At 35.7% G+C, this 18,602-nt stretch overlaps 1 protein-coding gene across 1 annotated transcript in view; it reads left to right on the top strand.

The window, feature by feature from the left end:
• Positions 1 to 18,602, top strand: part of LOC113076749 (F-BAR and double SH3 domains protein 2-like) — a 76,954-nt gene that overhangs the window by 42,036 nt on the left and 16,316 nt on the right. Inside the window, exons 4-10 of the mRNA XM_026249444.1 lie at positions 1,260 to 1,339; positions 2,353 to 2,497; positions 2,591 to 2,724; positions 5,400 to 5,454; positions 5,866 to 5,994; positions 15,578 to 15,700; positions 16,257 to 16,352. Coding sequence (XP_026105229.1) covers positions 1,260 to 1,339; positions 2,353 to 2,497; positions 2,591 to 2,724; positions 5,400 to 5,454; positions 5,866 to 5,994; positions 15,578 to 15,700; positions 16,257 to 16,352 — 762 coding nt within the window. The remainder of the gene's footprint in view (positions 1 to 1,259; positions 1,340 to 2,352; positions 2,498 to 2,590; positions 2,725 to 5,399; positions 5,455 to 5,865; positions 5,995 to 15,577; positions 15,701 to 16,256; positions 16,353 to 18,602) is intronic.

The raw sequence follows: 18,602 nt of genomic DNA, 5'->3' as shown, positions 1-18,602 counted from the left end.
AATGTTGTGAAGAAACTGTTGAACTAATTATCCGTTGAAACATTTTAAAGTAGTAAAATCACAGAAATAATTTGTTGTGTTTTTAAAGGATTGGAAAACTAATCCAAATACAGAAAAATAACATGCAATCATTGTGATTTTCAGTGTTGCGTAAATTGTTAATATTTAATATTTCGCTCCCTGCCCTAGTGCACACGAAGACATTTTTGTTTGCTTTTCTCTTTGACCTTTTTAATTCGGTCTTGTTGGCCTTAAGTATGAGTGAGTGTCCAGCGGTGATGTGAGTGTTAGAAAAACACGTCCAGTGATTATTCTAATACGCAGAGGGAGTCATGCAGAGGAAGGAAAATAAAAGACGTCAGCCCAGCTGATCTGTAGCGTCCTGTTGAGGGACTGAAAGAGGCCAGTCTCTGCCACACCGCCGCCCTCAGACCGAGAGAACGACTCCTTTCTTCTGCTTCATTCCCTGCTGCTTACACAAACACATGCCATTCTCTCATCCCCACACACACTGAAGATGCTGTGCTCACTGCCAGCCACTTTTGGTATCTGGGAATCGGGCAGGTGGGGATGGGACGCCTCACGTAGAGGCGCATCTCTCTCCTCCATTTACAATATGGTGGAATAGAGAACATGTTATGAAGTGAGGCCGACTTGTTTGTTTCACAGAAAGTCAGGCGGCGTTTGAGTCCATTCTCCATCCCAAAGGAGAGCGCAAACTCCCCGCTCTTCAAACCAACAGCAAACATATGTCACGGTCGTTGGAATTTGGGTTGCTTTGTAACGCGTTGTGTGTTTGGGCTTGTGTTAATCCATGATAAATGGCATTCGATGACAGGGTCATGAGAACACGCATATGGCTTGTTAATTGCTTTGTGTTCATATTCGAAAACAAAATAACAGATGACTGCATACGACCAGAAGAACAGTACAGCAGACGTACACATCATCAAATATCTTGTTGAGCTTGTTGTTTTCTGTGTATGATTGAAGTTTATTAGCTTATTATTCATGAATGCATAACTTTTAAATTCATTTATATATGGCCTTTTAATAAGCGGAAAAGGTCTGTTGGGATTGAGTGATATTACCTAAATAAAACATTTAATTGGATCTTTTGGCATGTTTTTATAAATATACTAAGATTTTGTATTTTGCATACTGTTTGGGATGTATACGAATGGAACTGGGATGTAGTGTGATAACCCGAACACATTCAAGCATCTTATGCCGTTTTCTGTTACTTTTATATTTTCCAGGCCCTGCAGAAGTTGGCGAATCAGTATTTAAAGAGGGACTGGCCTGGGATCAAACCAGATGACCAGAGGACAGACTACCGGTGAATAAAACACCCTCTTTAACTAGTTTAAGATGAAATCATAAGGAGCTTGTTGTTTAATGACTGTTGTTTTCCTATGGGTGCTTTACAGTGATAGTTTGTGTTTTTTCAATCTTACAGCACAGCCATAACTATGTTTCCGAGTTGTGATTCTACTGTCAAAAAATAGAAATGGCAATGTTTTTACTCTAAATATAAATCTCTAAATCAATGTCTTAAAGGGATAGTTTACACAAAAATTAACATTTTGTCATCATTTACTTATTTTATCATTTACAGGTGTTCCATACCTGTATGATTGTTTTTCTTCTGCTGAACACAAAAGAAGAGATTTTGAGTTGCTGGTAGCCATTGACTTCCATATGAAAAAACCCCAATGAAATTCAGTTGGGACTAGAAACTGTTTGGTTGTCCACATTCTTCAAAATATAAAAAAACATAATCAGAAAAAAAATAGAAAAATCCATACAGGTTTGGAACAACTTGAGGGTGTAATATTTGGGTGAACTATGCCTTGGGCTAAAAATCATTAAACCTTTTTTGACTACTGTAGGATTGCCACCTTTTTTTTGATTGACAGTTTGCATGGTAATGAAAATGTGATTTAAATCGAATAACCTGCCCCCTACAGTGACTAGGAGCCAATTTATCGACATTATTAAAATAAATGCTTTTCCTTAGGTAGGAAACATTGTATTAAAGCTGCAGTTGGTAACTTTTGACGCTCTAGCGGTTAATAAACAGAACTGCTTGCGTCTTGCGGAAGAACATCGTAGCCGGAACTACTTCTCTCTGTTTATGTCTATGAAGAATCACAAAGGTACTGGGTTACTCCACCGCGGTACCCCCGAAGCAATCTAAAATAGTCTGAATATATGAACTGTGCTAATGTTCTTTTACTGTAAATGCATGCAATCAGACACTGTCAGAATAGGGCTCCTGCTTTTGTTTGCATGGGAATATCACTCCATAAATAGTGTTTGCAATCAGTAGCCATGTTTTTCCTGCTGCAGGAATGTGTATGGAGTGTGGCGGGCTTATCTTGAAGGCACCGTGCAGGTGACCCAGTCTCGACTCAACGTCTGCGAGAACTACAAGAGCGACATTTCGGACCCTGCCAAAACCTTACGCCTCTACAAGGAACAGCAGCTGAAAAAGGTACTGACTTCGATCCTGTGTCCTTTGCCCTGATCCATCATGTAATTCTTTAACACCCCTCCACCTCTCTCTCTCTCTCTCTGCTGTCCGCAGTGCATTGACCAGCTGGGTCGGATCCAGGCAGAGCTCCAGGATTCAGTGAAGGATCTGGCCAAGTCCAAAAAGAAATACTTTGAGCTGGAGCAGATGGCCCAGGCTGTGCGGGAAAAGGCCGACATTGAGTCCAAGTAAGTGTCTCTGGTATTGCAGGTGCAAACGGCTCCAGAGGTGCCCAGATCAGAAACACGCACTTCACAAGTGATTGTACCATTAGTTAAAGAGTAAGAACTACATTCTCCGAAAAAGAAAAAATAAAGTATGAAGCTGTCACTAAGGTGGTAAAAGGTATTTCTTTGTACCATGTTTAACCCTAAATGATATATATTAGTACCTTAAAGGTGCATGTTAATACTTTAAAACTGCATATTGGTATCTAAAATGTACATATTAGTACCTTTTGTAAAGCTAAGTTTCACTTTATCAGTTAATGCATTTCTTGGGAATCAAACCCATAACCTTGGTGTTGCTTGCGCATGCTCTACTGGAATGCTTTTTCCATAAAATATGTGCATATCGGAAAGTTGTAATTGCATTATTTTTCAGTACAGCTCAGATCCTTTTATAGTTGTGTACATTATATTGGGAATCAAACCCATGACCACGGCATTGTAAGCACTGTGCTCTACTGTTTGAGCTTTTTGAGCCTTTTCCATAAAAATGTGCATATCTTGGTATAGCAATTTAATTATTTTTCTTTTCTATTTTCTTCCCTTTTATTTACATTTAAAATTGTGTATTTGGCGAAGCAACATGCTCTACTGTTTGAGCTGCAGGAATGCCTTTTCTATAAACATTTGCATATTTTTATTTATTTATTTTTTTTTAAGCAGGGCTTAAATCATTTTACATTTATTTACATTACATTGGGAATCGAAACTTAAATAGCACTTAAGTCCTTTTTCTTATATTTAAATGTTTGCATTTGGTAGAAACTTTTATGCAGAACCACTTACATTATGTTCAAGGTACACTTCAGTTCATGCAATCCCTGGGAATCAAACCCATGAGCTTGGTGTTGCTAGTGTCGTGTTTTACTGTTTGAGCTACAGGAATGCCTTTTCTATAAAAATGTGTATACCTTGGTACTGTAATCTTATTTTTCAGTAGAGTTTAAATCCTTTTACTTTTTTGACTGACAGTATCATGCAAAGTGATTTATACTGCATTCAAGGTGCGCTTTATCATTTTTTATATTCGCTAGGAATCAAACCCATGACTTTGGCATTGCTAGCTTTGTGGGCCTTTTCCATAAAAATATGCATAATTTGGTATTGGAATTTAAAATGTTAATGCACTGAGCAGTTTTTCACCTTGTCGAAGATATTAGGCTCAGAATCACAAACCTCGAAGCATTAAAAGTGCCAAAGACATAAGATGTGTTTTTGTGTTGAGATGCCTTCATTAAATATGCAGTTCCATGGCTGATTCTTAAAGGAGTAGTTCACTTCCAGAACAAACATTTACTTACCCCTCGTCACCCGAGATGTTTTTGTTAGTTTTTTTCCAGTCATAAAGAAGTTGTTGTTTTTCTTTTTTTAAAAGAAAACATTTCATTTTTTTTTTTTTGCTAAATAAGACCCTTCTTCCATGGCAGGGATCGTTTAATTAGAACCATTTGAAGCTGCATTTAAACTGCATTTTGGAAGTTCAAACTCGCAGGCTCCATAGAAGTCCACTACATGGAGATAGTTCCTGAAATGTTTTCCTCAAAAAAACATAATTTCTTTACTACCAAAGAAAGAAAGACATGAACATCTTGGATGACAAGAGGGTGAGAACATTGTCTCTTTTTTTCTGGAAGTGAACTACTCCTATAAGCCCCCAGTAGGGAATACCCCACTCTGTTCAAAGCATTTTATTAGCCTGATGCAGAATTTGTTAAACACACTTAGCCATCTCTCTCTCTATCTTCAAGGGCCATTTGTACCCACACAACAATTGCCCTTCCAAAGCGTCTGCCAAAACCGGATTACACCGAGAGGCGAAAGACGAGTCCAGTTGCACGGTGTTGCGAGCTACTCACTCGGTTTTTCTATTGATTTTGGCTATGGATATTGTCCATCTAACTGTATTGTAAATCTAACATAAACACAGAAAATTGGATGTTAATACTACATTTTAGAATTTTCATAGATGGTTTGTGCAGTTTTGTTTATGAATTTGAACATAGTTGGTAAAAAAAAGAAAGCAACTTTTGGTTTCCAATGAACATAGCAGTTCACCTATAATAGTGTTATCCTAACGTTATTCCAAACCCAAATTATACCATGGTACACAAAAGCATTGGTTTTACAATGTGTCTTAGATGCTCTCTTCTATAACCAAAAACATCTTAGAAGCAGTATATACAACTTATGCACTGTAGTCTTCTGAAGTCATATGATTGTTTTATGTGAGAAACAGCCTCAAATATAAATTATTTGCTAAAAAATCTGACTTGTGCTTCCACATTCTCAAACGTGGCACATCGAGATTCCACGTCGTGCAGTTTTACATCAGTGTTACCAAATGGCTCTGGTTTCGATATGCAGAAGAAAGGTTTGAAATAGAGTGAATAAATTCTTTATTTTGGGTTGAACTGTTCCTTTAAGATAAGAAGTCATCTCAGAAATGCCATAACTTGATTTTGTGCCAGCTTTATAAAGCCTCTTCCTTCCTTTTACAGGTTGCAGGAGTGATCCACACTAGTTTGATTTATAATGTCTGTTTCCTCCTCGACACAAGGCTTTTGTTTCTCCTGCCTATTGCTTCCGCCGGGCCTGATATATCTGTGATTTATAATACCTGCTCTGTGTTCTCTCAGGTCGAAGCTGGGTCTGTTCCAGTCCAGGATAAGTTTACAGAAGGCCAGTGTGAAGGTAAACACCAGCGTCTGTCTGTTTCTTTGAGAAACATTTTGCTTCAGCTCTAAAACCTGATTTACTCTTAATGCCATGTTAGTGTAGCATGACCACTATATTTTTGGGTCTTCTGTCAAGCACATGTTGTACTGTGCTGGAGGGGAATAAAAAAAAAATTGTCTATAATATAGAAGTAAATGATTTATATTTTGAAGTTACAGAAATGCACCATAAAAGTAGTGCATACAACTACAACATACACTATATTTCAGGTCTTCTAATAGTGTTCAGTGAGAAAAGGACACATGTGACCGATGGCAGTTCAGGATGAAGTGAATGATACAGTGTTAGAATGGCTTGATGCATGGTTGTTTTAGAGGCTTGTGCTTTGCACTTCTTGAAGTTTTGGGCCTTCTGTGTGTGTTTCAGTTGAAAGCGAAGAGGAGCGATTGTAACTCCAAAGCGACCCACGCAAGGAACGAATATCTTCTCACATTGGCAGCCGCTAACGCACATCACGACCGATATTACCAGACCGACCTGGCCAGCTGCATCAAGGTGAGCACCACAGCAATGCACTGCTATTTTAGTATTCATTTGTATTTATTCATATTTTTATCTTTTTCTTTTTGTAATTTTGATACTTGCTTTTGACATTTTGAATAGTTATATAAAAATATATTATATTTCCATTTAGATTTATTTTTTGTTTTAGTAATTGTAGTACTTCAATTTATTTATTTTTAAGTTTTAAATTTTCATCTTCTATTTCTATTTTATATTATTCCAGCTTTATTTCAAAAAACGAAACTTTGTAGTTTTAGGTGATTTAGTTTTAGGCAGCAAAAACTCATCAGTGATGACCTCTGAACCAAGCATCATAAAGGCATAAAAACGCCCTTTATTAATTCTTTAGTAAAAAAAACAAACAAAAAAAAACATCCTTTTTAAGGACTTTTCTTGGTGGATGATTATCACGTGGGTGGAGTTTGCTCCATGTCTACAGTGCTTAATTTGACTGAACATTAGAGTATTTATTTTGTCATTTCTGTAGTTGGTTGTGTATTGCACATCTTAAGGTTTTACATGAGTTATGTCTGTTGGCATGAATCTAGTACAGTGGTTCACACAATGATGTTATCTATGGGCAGATCAAACTATGTACTTCCTGTGTCGTTTTCCTCACAGGAAAAAGCTCCCTTACAGAGAGAAAAAGCTGCATACTTTCTTTCTCTGCCCAGTATTGCTCATTTACAGCTGGATAAGAGAGGTCTAGTCTTATGTCACTGAATGCTTGCTTGCATTAAGCTGTAGAAACTACGTTACCTCCATTCTGGTGTGTGCATGTGTGTTTGTGTTTTAAAATCTCCTCTGGTGTTTCTAATAAGCATTGTGCCGTGCATGTAAACACACTCACTGACTGGCGACTATGTTACAGTTCCTTTCTCCTGCAGATGTTAAATGCTTGTAATTGCTGGATTACATAACTGAATGTTTGGTGTTTGTGGTCCAGCATATCTGGCTGTGTGTGTAATAGACAGAAGTTGGCTAGGACATTGAAGCACGTCTGGTATGTGTTCATATCGCTCGTGGGACTTTATCACAGCTCAGGGAACAAGTGTGGGATTAAATTAACCAAAATGTAGAAATAATCAAAGATTTGTTGATCGAGCTGTGTTGCATCACTTAATAAACAGCAATAGTTTTAATATTGCATTTCCTTTTAACCTGTGAGTTTAAAGTTAATCCACAACTGAGACTTAAATCAGAGTTTATAGTAACGGGGTTAAAGGTAAACTGTTTTAAATGTAAATTAAAACCAGGATCAAACTGATGGTTTAAAAGTTAGGTACAACAGAATTATTAAATAAACCCTTGATTTAATCTAGATTTATTTTTTAAGATTTATTCGGTGCAGCCAAATTAAAACTAAAACCATTAAAAGCAAACAATTATTAATTATTGAAATGCAATAAATGTAAACCGAAATAAAATAAATATTATATATATATATATAATACCTAAAAAAAAATGAAAACCCATTTCTAAAACTTTATCTAAAATTAAAAAAGGAACATATGAAAATACAAAATAATTCAAATAATGAATAAATCTGATCCTACAATAACACATCCTGAGCTGCGAAAATATAAGTCCATTTTGCACTGGATGTATGGATAAAACATTTAGTTTAATATAGTGAAATATTTGTGATTTTAAAGTTTTGTCTCCATCAATAGAGCCAGATGGTGTAGTTAAAAGCAGGTGTTAACAGGACTATGCTTAACCAACCAGACCTTGACCTTTTATTGACGTCACCCGAAAAGGAAATTCATTTCATAAGTGGAGCAGGTTATTACACTTTGATGAAAGAGATGAAGACATTTGTTTTCCACCTTTGTGACAATGTGCACTGATGAATCTCTCACAGTAAAACCAGAAGCGTGCATCAGGACTGTAAATAGAGTCGTGTGGATTTCACATTGGCTTTAACAAACCTCATGCACGGTCCGAGCCCATTTGCAAATACATTTTCAGCCAACTATTCAGGCCTTGTAAGATGAGGATTGTCCAGTGATGCTGTGCGGTCGGGTCAGTGGAGGGTTGTGCCAGTATAAATCAATGCTTCATCTCCACAGACTGACAGCCGCTCCACTCATGGCCTTATTTAGTGATGCACACCCTCTCGAATTCTTCAACATCTTTCTTAATCTTGGACCATTGGGAGCAGATATCTGGGAGAATGTGCTGGCAAAAAGACCACCACATCCTCAAAGATACATAGCATTCTTTAGTCAAACCGGTCTAAATCTGACATCAGAATATATGCTTGTCAAATGAGAAATGAGATGTTTTATTTGTAACTACAGAAGTGATGCATTTCAAACAGATATAAAAAGACACATGGCATCATGGGTGATGGAGAACTGAAACAGATTAACAGAACTAAAGCAGTACACGTTAAAAGGTGACAGTAAAATATATTAAGCTCCATTAACCATATGAAAGTCACTCTCTTAAAAGTATTTTGCAGCAGCACAAATACAAGGCACCATTATGCAGTACATGATTAAACATATTATTAATTATTTCATCAGTCAGCATGGTTTGATATCTTCACACTTGTCTATTTACAGTTCCCAGGCATCTTGCATTTACATTTATTCAGACCTTTTAAATATACATTTGAAAATATAATCTGTATAGAGTTTATTGTTTTTCTTAATGAAGATTATTTAATTGGTTGGTTTTATTGTAACTATTTTACTATTTATTCATTTGTTTTTGTTTTTAATCTTATGTTATTTTATTTTATTGTATTCTATCTTATTGGCATCCGTCTAATTGAGTATCATTGATATACTTTTATAGTTTTCATTAATATTAAGATTTATATATGTGGGTGTAAGTCGTTTTTAGTCATTTTGAGGTTTTGTCATTTTTAATATCTATGTAGTTCTTAAATTGTTATTTCTTTTTTAGGTGTTTTAGTGCATCAAGTTTTTTATATTTTATTTACTATGTAACAAAATGTAAGTAGTTAAGTTTTAGTTAACTATAACAATCCTGGCTTGCTTTAAATGTATTGTATTTTTTATTAAATCAGCTTCACAGTCAGAAGTTTGTATCCGATTGTTAATCTGTTGTTTAAATCTTTCTCTTTTATTTCTGCACTTCTACTCGTGATCAGACCAGACGAGCATTAAGTGAGCATTTTTCTACTTGATGGGTCTCATTTGTCTCGTAACGCAGCTATCAGCTTTGTTTCTCCACCGCCTCCAGAACCGAACTGCTAGTCTCCTCCTGTTCTTACCGGAGGACATCATCTGTGCTCCACCCGCTTTGTGTTTGACCGAGAGCCATACGAATGCAATCTGAATGAGAGAGAGAGAGAGAGAGAGAGAGAGAGAGAATCTGTCTTAAATTATTGATAGATGGAGAGTCAGTGCTTCAGGCTCCACCAAATACAGAACAACCGGCCCACCACAGCCCTTCTGCTCATCTACCATTGGCTGAGCCCGTATACTTGGTTATGGTCAATCTACCATAGCTGTACACAGAGCTCAGTAGATTACTTAGGAATTGTAATCAGTTACTGATTACAGAATACATGACAAAATTTGTAGTCTGTAAAATAATCTCTTAGATTACACATTTTTCGGTAACGTAATCTGATTACTTTTGGATTACATTTAGATTACATTTGTGCTAACCCTTATCTGATAGCACATATATTGAATTAGCCTAATGTTGTGCTATTTTGACACATACAGCGAAAAAATATATATTTCAAAAAATATACAAGAGCCACAATTGCTTCTTTTTCAAGTGTAATGTGTGGACAGTTTTACTTACAAAATACTAACATTAATGCGCCTTGCTGTTAGTGTTTGCTAGTAACACTGAATAAAACGTATAATTACTTATAAGTAAATTTGGAAAACCGCTACACTACAAAAAACAATATTGAAAAACATGAAATTCACAGCAATATCACTGCCAGGTTAAATATTTAATCTAATAAAACACTAGAAGTGCATATGAATGTGTCAATGGCAAACAAAACAAAAATAGCTACATTGCAAACATGAATTTTGAAAAAGACTAAAAAAGGAAGAAAAAAAGGAAATTTAGGAGAATCCTACAGTGTTGCGCATTTTAACCAATCGCACACAATTCTGTTGAGTTTAGGAATGCGTTGGCCATGTCAAAATCGTTCAGATGACTCATCGATGAAACTCATCAGTTTTGTTGAGCACATGCACGTTCGCTGACTGAATTCCGGACTCTTGCGAATTCTCTAATCATAAACAACAAAGCGCAGATGTGTGTACAATGTAAGTAAGAGATTCAATTCACAGTGTATATATCTTCAGCGATTAGAAAAATAGTTTTGTTCTTTTGTGAGTACTTAGACTTAGATAGATCAATGTTAGTGATAATGTCACTTTCTATATATAATTTAATTGCTGTTTGAATGATCGTGGAAAGTAAAAATTGATGAAAGGAAAAATTATATAGCCTAATTATAATTTTTTTAAAGGTTTTTATTCAATTTTAATCACGTTAATTACAAATTCAGCCCAATTAAACTTTTTTTTTTTTTTTGCCTACATGACACCCATTTCTGGTTCATGCCTAAAAATACTGGTTTATGATGTTTAATGCATTTGGCTGCTTTAAGCCTTGCCCTGGAGTTGGTTCACCCTCCGCCTATGCTCGTCAGTCATATTTCCAGATATATTCTTAGATATATATTCCATTGCTGTCAGGGCGGATTTAAAGACTTCTTTTACCCTGTCTTTTCCAATTTTTATTTTCCTTGCACATGTAGTTTTTCTCAGCATAAGTGTTTCCAGGTTCATTTCTCCATGTGTCTTTGGCGGTTGCTCCATAGTGCTCTATTTGGCGGTCCACATGAAAGGAATATTCCAGGTTAATTTACAAGTTAAGCTCCTAGACTAAGAGGCAAATTCAAGTTGCCATAGAAAATCATTTCGCTTGTTCCTCTGGGTTTTCATGTATTTTAAAAGCAGACATCAGAATTAAAGTAATACACTTCCAATGGAAGTTAATAGACCATGCATTCAAGAGTTTAAGAGCAGAAAAAAGGTGCTTCTATTTTTTGTAATTATATTATATTGTTTTGAAAAAAGTCTAAATTTTCCACACACTTATGTGTTAGTGTATATGTCAGTTAGTGTATATGTGTATAAAAGTTTTTTGCTATGTCATGTGCTTTCGTTGTGCACTTATTTTTACAATGAAAGCACATAAATAAAATAAAAAAATGATCCAAAAATATTTTGGTGAAACCTGAAACTTTGTTTTGAGCTTTGCAAATGTCCATAAAAAGTCTTGAATCAGTTCATTAAATTCAGCACAATTAAAAAAATTCTAAATGTCATGAACCGTTGCAGCACTTTTTTTATACAAACTCTCACATTGCATCATGATCCTGTTTTGAGTAGGTCTCTCTTTTAGTCCTTATTTTGACTTATATGTTTAACAGCATCTCAGAGGTTCAAGAGAGGGGATTTTCTGCTTTCGAGGTGGGCTGTGGGTTTTCCCCCATGTTTGTCATTGTTGTATTGTACTTGTAAATGTGAGGAAAGAGGTGAGAGCAGCCTGATGTCAGATGTGTGTGTTTTGCATGTATTCTTAGATCTTGTTCCTGTTTTTGTGCGTGAACCAGCCATCAAACACCATCAGCATTGTGTCACACTTCTGCTCTTGTTGTTTTTTATAGAAGGTTGACATTTACTGAACTGTGAGATAATGTGGCCTCCCTAGAAACACCCAAATGCACATATATTTCTATAAAGTAATATCCCTGGTAAAAGCTTAAAGGAGAAGTACATCCAAAAATGGCAAGGTTGTCATCATTTACACACCCTCATGTTGTTGCAACCCTGTATGGCTTCTTTTACATATCTTGTGACCAATTACTGACCTTCTTTTGAATGGTGTTGAACATTAACATTGCGTTATTAAAACTACAATGATATAATTTAGTTTAGGTTGAATTTTTTTTTCTTCGTAACCTCACATTAGTATAAACATGTATAAAAAATAACTTGCATATTTATTTTGATAGCCTCTATTTATAGCCAGCAGACAGCTGTTGCTAAATGTGCACCACAGGTTCATATCAAGTCTTCAAGAAATCTTCCTCTGTGTGTGTGTGTGTGTGTGTGTGTGTGTGTGTGTGTGTGTGGTGGAGGGTTCATTAGTTTCCTGCAGGAGGCATTGGGGTGTAAAGTGAAGCAATTATTATGCAGCAGAAGTGTTTGTTCGGCTGATGCTTGTATTTGCTTTATGTATTTTCATGTGCTGTGTGTGTATGCGTGTGTTCCCATCCCATGCACGTGGAGACACATTTGGGTATGTTTTCAGAGAGTTTGTGAATGTATAGCCTTGACAAAATAACCTAGCTTAAAGAAATCGTTCACCGGCCCAAAAATTGCGAACTCTCTCTCAGGCTATCCGAGATGTAAATGAGGGTAACACTTTCATTCTTAAATCATTAACAAACATTATATAATTGTTGACGGATCATTAGGTAATATATATTCAAAACCACTAGAGATATGAGATAACATGCTTGTTAATGTTTACTAATACATTTATGATCGTTACCTAAGGGATCAACAGATCATAATTTAATGTAAATAAAAATTCTTAAAAATGGCATTAAACTTTTATCCATTTTATCATGCACTTCTTGTAAATCTACCAATTATTTTAACAGATGTGATGCAATTACTAAAAGCTTTTGTTAATGTGCAGCACATTTGCTGCGGATGAGGTGCGATATGGGTAAGTTTAGGGACGGTTGAGTGGGTCAGAAGAAGTATACAGGAGTCAGTTTTATCACTATAAGGAAACATGGTTCAATCGGTTTATATTAAATTGTTTCAATAAATGAACGAGTATTTTCTTGGAAACTAGATGTTTTCTCCTGTAGACTTATGATTCAAGGAATATTCTGTTTAATGATGTACAGTAGTACACTTATATAATTGTTGAGGCAATACAAATATATTTTGCACCCAAATTACAATGTGTTTTATGTTTTTAGCGAGCATTTAGTTAAACTTAACTAACGGCCCTTTACATAAACGTTGTTACAGCTGTTAAAAGTCCAATGCCCATAAAGATATTAAAAGATTAGGAAACAATAAGCATTTACAAATGATGAAAAGTGTCAGCTTTAGCTTGAAAACTGTGAAAAACACAAACAAATGATTAATAAATGATTTATTAAGATGTGTAAATAGTAGAAGTTTATACAACTAATGAAGACCGAATGTATGACCTTTACTGACATTGATTAAGAGTTAAAGAGTTAATAAATAATAATATATTAACATAAATAGTTTGTGAAGTGCTTAAAATGACTAATTAAGCTAATTGTAAGCATATGTAAAAAAAAAAAAAAAAAAAAAAAGCATTAGGTAATATGTGAACTGAAGTTTTAATGACATTTGTTAGCAAAAGTACATTAACAAATAAACTGTTAACCTCCACTAAAATCATTTTTTATTTTTTTTTAAATGAGCATGATCAGTATGAATTGAAAGTTTAATAACATTGGTAAGCATTAAATAATGATCTGTTAAGCATTATATAATGTCTATTAAAGATTTATTAATGAAATTTATTATAAGGTATTACCTAAATGGGTTTTTTTCTTCATCAGAACAGATTTTGAGAAATATAGCATTCCATAACTTGCCCATCAATTTATCCTCTGCAGTGAATGGGTGCCGTCAGAATGAAAACATCACAATAATCCACAAGTGATCCACGTCACTCCAGTCCATCAGTTAACATCTGGAGAAGCAGAAAGCCGCATGTTTGTTAAAAATGAATTAATATTACTTTCTCCAGGTAAAAAGTTGTCTTGTCTGAATCGGGAGAAAAATATGTACATATCAAGCACCGTCTACAAGTGAAAAAAGTCTAAAGCCGTTCTAAACAAATTTGTCTGTGGATTTGTGTGGATTTGTCTCATTTTGATGTGTGAGGGCAACAGAAGATGGACTTTTTGGACTTGTTGTTATGGATAAAGGAATTGTATTTTAGCCGGAAGAAACAGTTTAAAGTAAAAAAAAAACGCCTTATTGCTGGATTAGTTTCATACAAACACACAGCTTTTTGCTTCCCGAGACATTAACTGATGGACTGGAGTGGTGTGGATCACTTGTGGATTATTGTGATGTTTTTATCAGCTGTTTGGACTCTCATTCTGACGGCACCCATTCACTGCAGAGCATCCATTGATGAGAAAGTGATACAATTCTTCTCCAAATCTAATAAAAAACAATTTGGCTAAACTGTTACTTTAAAATCTCTTGCAACTTGGAAAGGTGAGATAACCACATGAAGCAGGTCCCGTGGCTCTCACACATGGACGTTATGGAGTTTGAGTGTGGTGGGTGGAGGTAGACATGATCCTATCAGGAGGAAGCACAGCCTCTTTCTCCATCTCTCTCTCTCTCTCTCTCTCTCTCTCATGCATACACACACACACACTCAAGTGCTTCCTGACAGCGGCGCCACCTGCTGTAACCCGACGGAGCTCGTGAATCCAGAGCTGCTCATGGTCGGGTCTGTGTCATTTCCAGCTCATTCATACAAATCAAAGCCCTTTTCCAAAATACATTCCTACCCAGTGCTGCTGAACATGGAGAGAGAGAGAGAGAGAGAGAGAGAGAGAGAGAGAGGGAACAGCAGAGGTTTGGAGTCTTGTTTTTGCACGTCGAGGCCTTGGAATCTGAACTAGCTAACCTTTCCCAGCAGCTGCTGCTGTTTGAACAGTCTGCTCTGATCCGAGCGTCACACTCCGTCTGTTCGAAGGCTGCCGACGGGACGTTCTGTCCTGCTTTCTGTCTCTCATACAGATGTGTTTGGTGTATGTTAACACACTCATTTTTGTTTCTCTTATTTAGTTTATTCTGTTTTTTTGTCCTGTTATTCCTTCTGTCTGTATTTTTATTTAACTGTTGTCTGCCGTTTTCTATTTGTCGGTCTGTTTTTCATTGTTTTCACACTCTTATCATTCTATAGTTTTTCTGTATTTGTTCTACCATTATTTTTAATTTTTTTGTCAGTTGTTCTTTCCATAATTTTCTATATTTTTGGGCTTCTCATTCTATCTGTCCATCATTTCATCACTGTATAGTTTTTCAATATTTTTCTGTTTATTGCTCTGTATTTTTTTTTTTTCATTTTTTCTTTCATTCATTCTTTTTTTTTTGTCTTGATCATTTTGTTCTGTCGTTATTCTATTGCTCCATCATTTCATCATTCTGTTTCATTCTGTCTGTTGTTCTTTAAATCTTTCTGTCTTATTCAATAATTCTGTCATGGTTCTTTTGTTCAATTATCTAAGATTCTTTCTTTCGTTCTATCATTCGTCATTTGTCATTTCTATCATTCGATTATTTTTCTATATTTTGGTCTATCACTGTCTATTGTTCTGTCATTTTCTGGCTTAAATCTGTCTGTTGTTCTGTCATTTCATCATTCTATCTTTCTCATTTCACTTTTTGGAACCTCTGACCCTTTCTGAGAGCATTTGTTATTCTTCAGTTCAAACACAGACTATGTCATCTGTCTCTCTCTCTCTCTCTAGGGTCTGGAGGGGAACGTATACGATCATGTGAAGGATTATCTGATATCCTTTTGTCGGACCGAGCTGGAAGCGTTTCAAGCTGTCCACAGCACCTTCCAGTTCCTGCTGGAGAAGTCCAGTCGAGTGAGTCTCTCTCTTTCATAGTTTCATCACTCTCTTCATTCCCAAAAATAGATTCCCTCTGCCAGCGCCTCATTATCGGCTCCCCTATGAAGAAATCCCCTTCACACACACACACACATCATTCCTCCACTGCACTGTCAAACACATCTGTCTGAGCACTATTTCACTGCCCAAGGGCCCCTAATTTTACATACCACTATTGTGACAAGCGCATGTGTGTGTTTGTGTGTGTGTTTGTGTGTGTGTGCGCGTGTGTGTGCGTGTGTAGAAAGGTCGAGAGTTACACAAGGATCTTTCCTGCACACGTTTTTAAAGGGATAGTTCACACAGAAATGATCATTCTGTCATCATTTACTCACCCGCATGATGTTCTTTCCTCTGCAGAACACAAAAGATATCATGAAGGCTTTGAAATTCAATTGAAATTGTGTGCGCAAAAAAAGCTCTGAAGAAGAGAGAAAGAAAGAGTCTGTTTTTGGGTGAACGCTCCCTTTGAAGGAACATTTGTACATGTCATATAAACGTGTTTGTGAATTAGTTGTGATGTCATGTCCAGGTGATGCAGGACTTCAACCAGCAGCTGTTCCTGCAGGAGAACCCAGTGTTTCACAAAGCCCAAGACTTCCCGTTCCAGCCCAGCGACAGCGATACGGTGAGCTTTACGCATGCGTCTTCATAAACTGATCTGCAATCAAGGAATCATGTGCTGCTGTTCAAAAGTTTGGAGTCAGTAAGATATCTTTTTTTAGCAGGGATGCATTATATAAATCAGAAGTGACTGTACTGACATTTATAATGCTACAGTTCTAAAGTTGTTCATTGAAGAATCATTAAAAATAGAAATGCATCACACCTTTCACAAAAAAAAAATGGGGGGGGGGGCGGCTGATATGTTCTTTGAATTTCGAGTTTATTTCTCACAGTTATGTATTTTAACTCGCAATTCCAAAATATCACCCGCAGATATCCTGCAATTATGAGATAAAGAGGTCAGAATTGTAAGTAAAAAAGTCACAATTACCTTTTTTTATTTTTTATTTAGTTAAGAAATGGGCTTCCATAGAAAACATATTTACTTATTAAGCAGAATATACTTCTTTCAAAAACATGAAAAAACATCTTACCAAGCCTGAACTTTTGAACAGTAGTGTATGTTTGAAGAAAAATGTGTCTTATTCATGTAATCACTTTAGTGTGTGAATATCTCAATTCTCTATCATCTCAAATGACATTTGATTCAGTTTGAACCATGTTATGGCAGGGAATCGGCCTCTAGTTTTTTTTTTTGGTTGTTTTCATTAGTCAGCGTATCAGCGCTCTCTCTTCCTGTCTGTCTCTTGGTCTTCTCTCTATTTAAAGGTTTAAATTGTGTTCAGACGTTTCAGATTTTATTCAGCGTTAACGACATCATCGACACATACCTCACAACTGCCGAAAAAACCTCCGAAATTTCATCACCACCTTCTATCTTTAGCCTGACGCTTCTGAGAGTCTCCGGGAACAGAATCTCTTGTTCCTGTGGTGATGAAGAAACATCCCGCTGTTTAAACTCTCGTCTGTCTCTGCGCGGGCTTTAATCAGCAGCCGTTTTGGGATCGTTCTCTCGTGATGCTTCAGTTCGGCTCGAGTGCGATTGAGATCTAGTTTGTCTTCCTCTTTGTATCTTTCTGTATTTTTCTGTCCCATTTTAAACTTTAGTTTCAATTTAGTGGGCTTTAATGACATAACAGCAAACTTGGTGACATTCTAACCTGCTAATTTAGTACCAATACATAGACATTGTAATAAAATGCACTTTCTATAATGTAAAAAATTAGTTTAATTTAAATTTTTTTTTTTCTGTCATTAAATGTTAAGGCTATTATGAGGGTTTTTTTCTTTCTATTTCTTCTATTTTTTATTTTATTTGTATATTTAATTGGATAAAATAGCATATTTTATTAAATGCATTATATTAATTAGCTATAGAGTTTTCATAACTGTCATTAAAATCGATCTCATTGAAAAATTGTTGACATTTCTAGTTTTTAATTATTATTTAAATAAAGGTATTGGAATTAGCTTGGTGTGAGTTTAATTTTAAGACCTTCACTATTGTTAACAAAAATATATAAAATTTAATGCAAGTATAAAAAATAAAGTAAAAAAGGAGGATTTTAACACAGAATTTTATTCCTTCCTGTTTTAACCTGTTCTATTTCACACAGTTTTTATAGTTTTTTTGTTAGACCATGTTATTGCATCCTTAAGATTTATTAGATTACTCACTGGTAAGTTGCTTTAGATAAAAGTGTCTGTTAAAAGAAAAAAAATTGAAATACAGAAACAGCAGCTTCTCTTTACATCTTTATTTTGTGTGGATCATGAAATACTTCAGATATTATTTTATTGGTTCATAAAGTAATATTAATTAACTTATATCAAATTATCATCATCTAGCTGTTGATGTCTTCAGTGTTTCCGACTGCTGCAATGATCACAGACCACAGTTATGTAAGAAGTATTAGTAGACTAACAGCAATTCATCATCAAACACCCCATAAATAACTGTAAGGTTAGGTTTGCTTGCTTGCTCTCTCTCTCTCTCTCTCTCTCTCTCTCTCTCTCTCTCTCTCTCTCTCTCTATGTCTCTCTCTCATCTTCCTATAGTTCAGTGTTGAATCCTGTAGTGTAATTGCTCTCTCTCTCTCTCTCTCTCTCTCTCTCTCTCTCTCTCTCTCTCTATGTCTCTCTCTCATCTTCCTATAGTTCAGTGTTGAATCCTGTAGTGTAATTGTTCTCTCTCACGGCTCTAGTAGTTAGTAGGTACCGTGTCTGCTAATGTTAACGTCTCTGAACATCTTTCTGACTGCTCTGCTGATTCTAACCCTGTTTTTCTGTCTTCTAACAGTCTGTTTCTAAC

Source organism: Carassius auratus, unplaced genomic scaffold, assembly GCF_003368295.1.
Source record: "Carassius auratus strain Wakin unplaced genomic scaffold, ASM336829v1 scaf_tig00021147, whole genome shotgun sequence".
NCBI classification, from domain to species: Eukaryota; Metazoa; Chordata; class Actinopteri; order Cypriniformes; family Cyprinidae; genus Carassius; species Carassius auratus.
The sequence above is the reverse complement of the archived record's forward strand: the minus strand, read 5'-3'. Positions and strand labels throughout refer to the sequence as shown.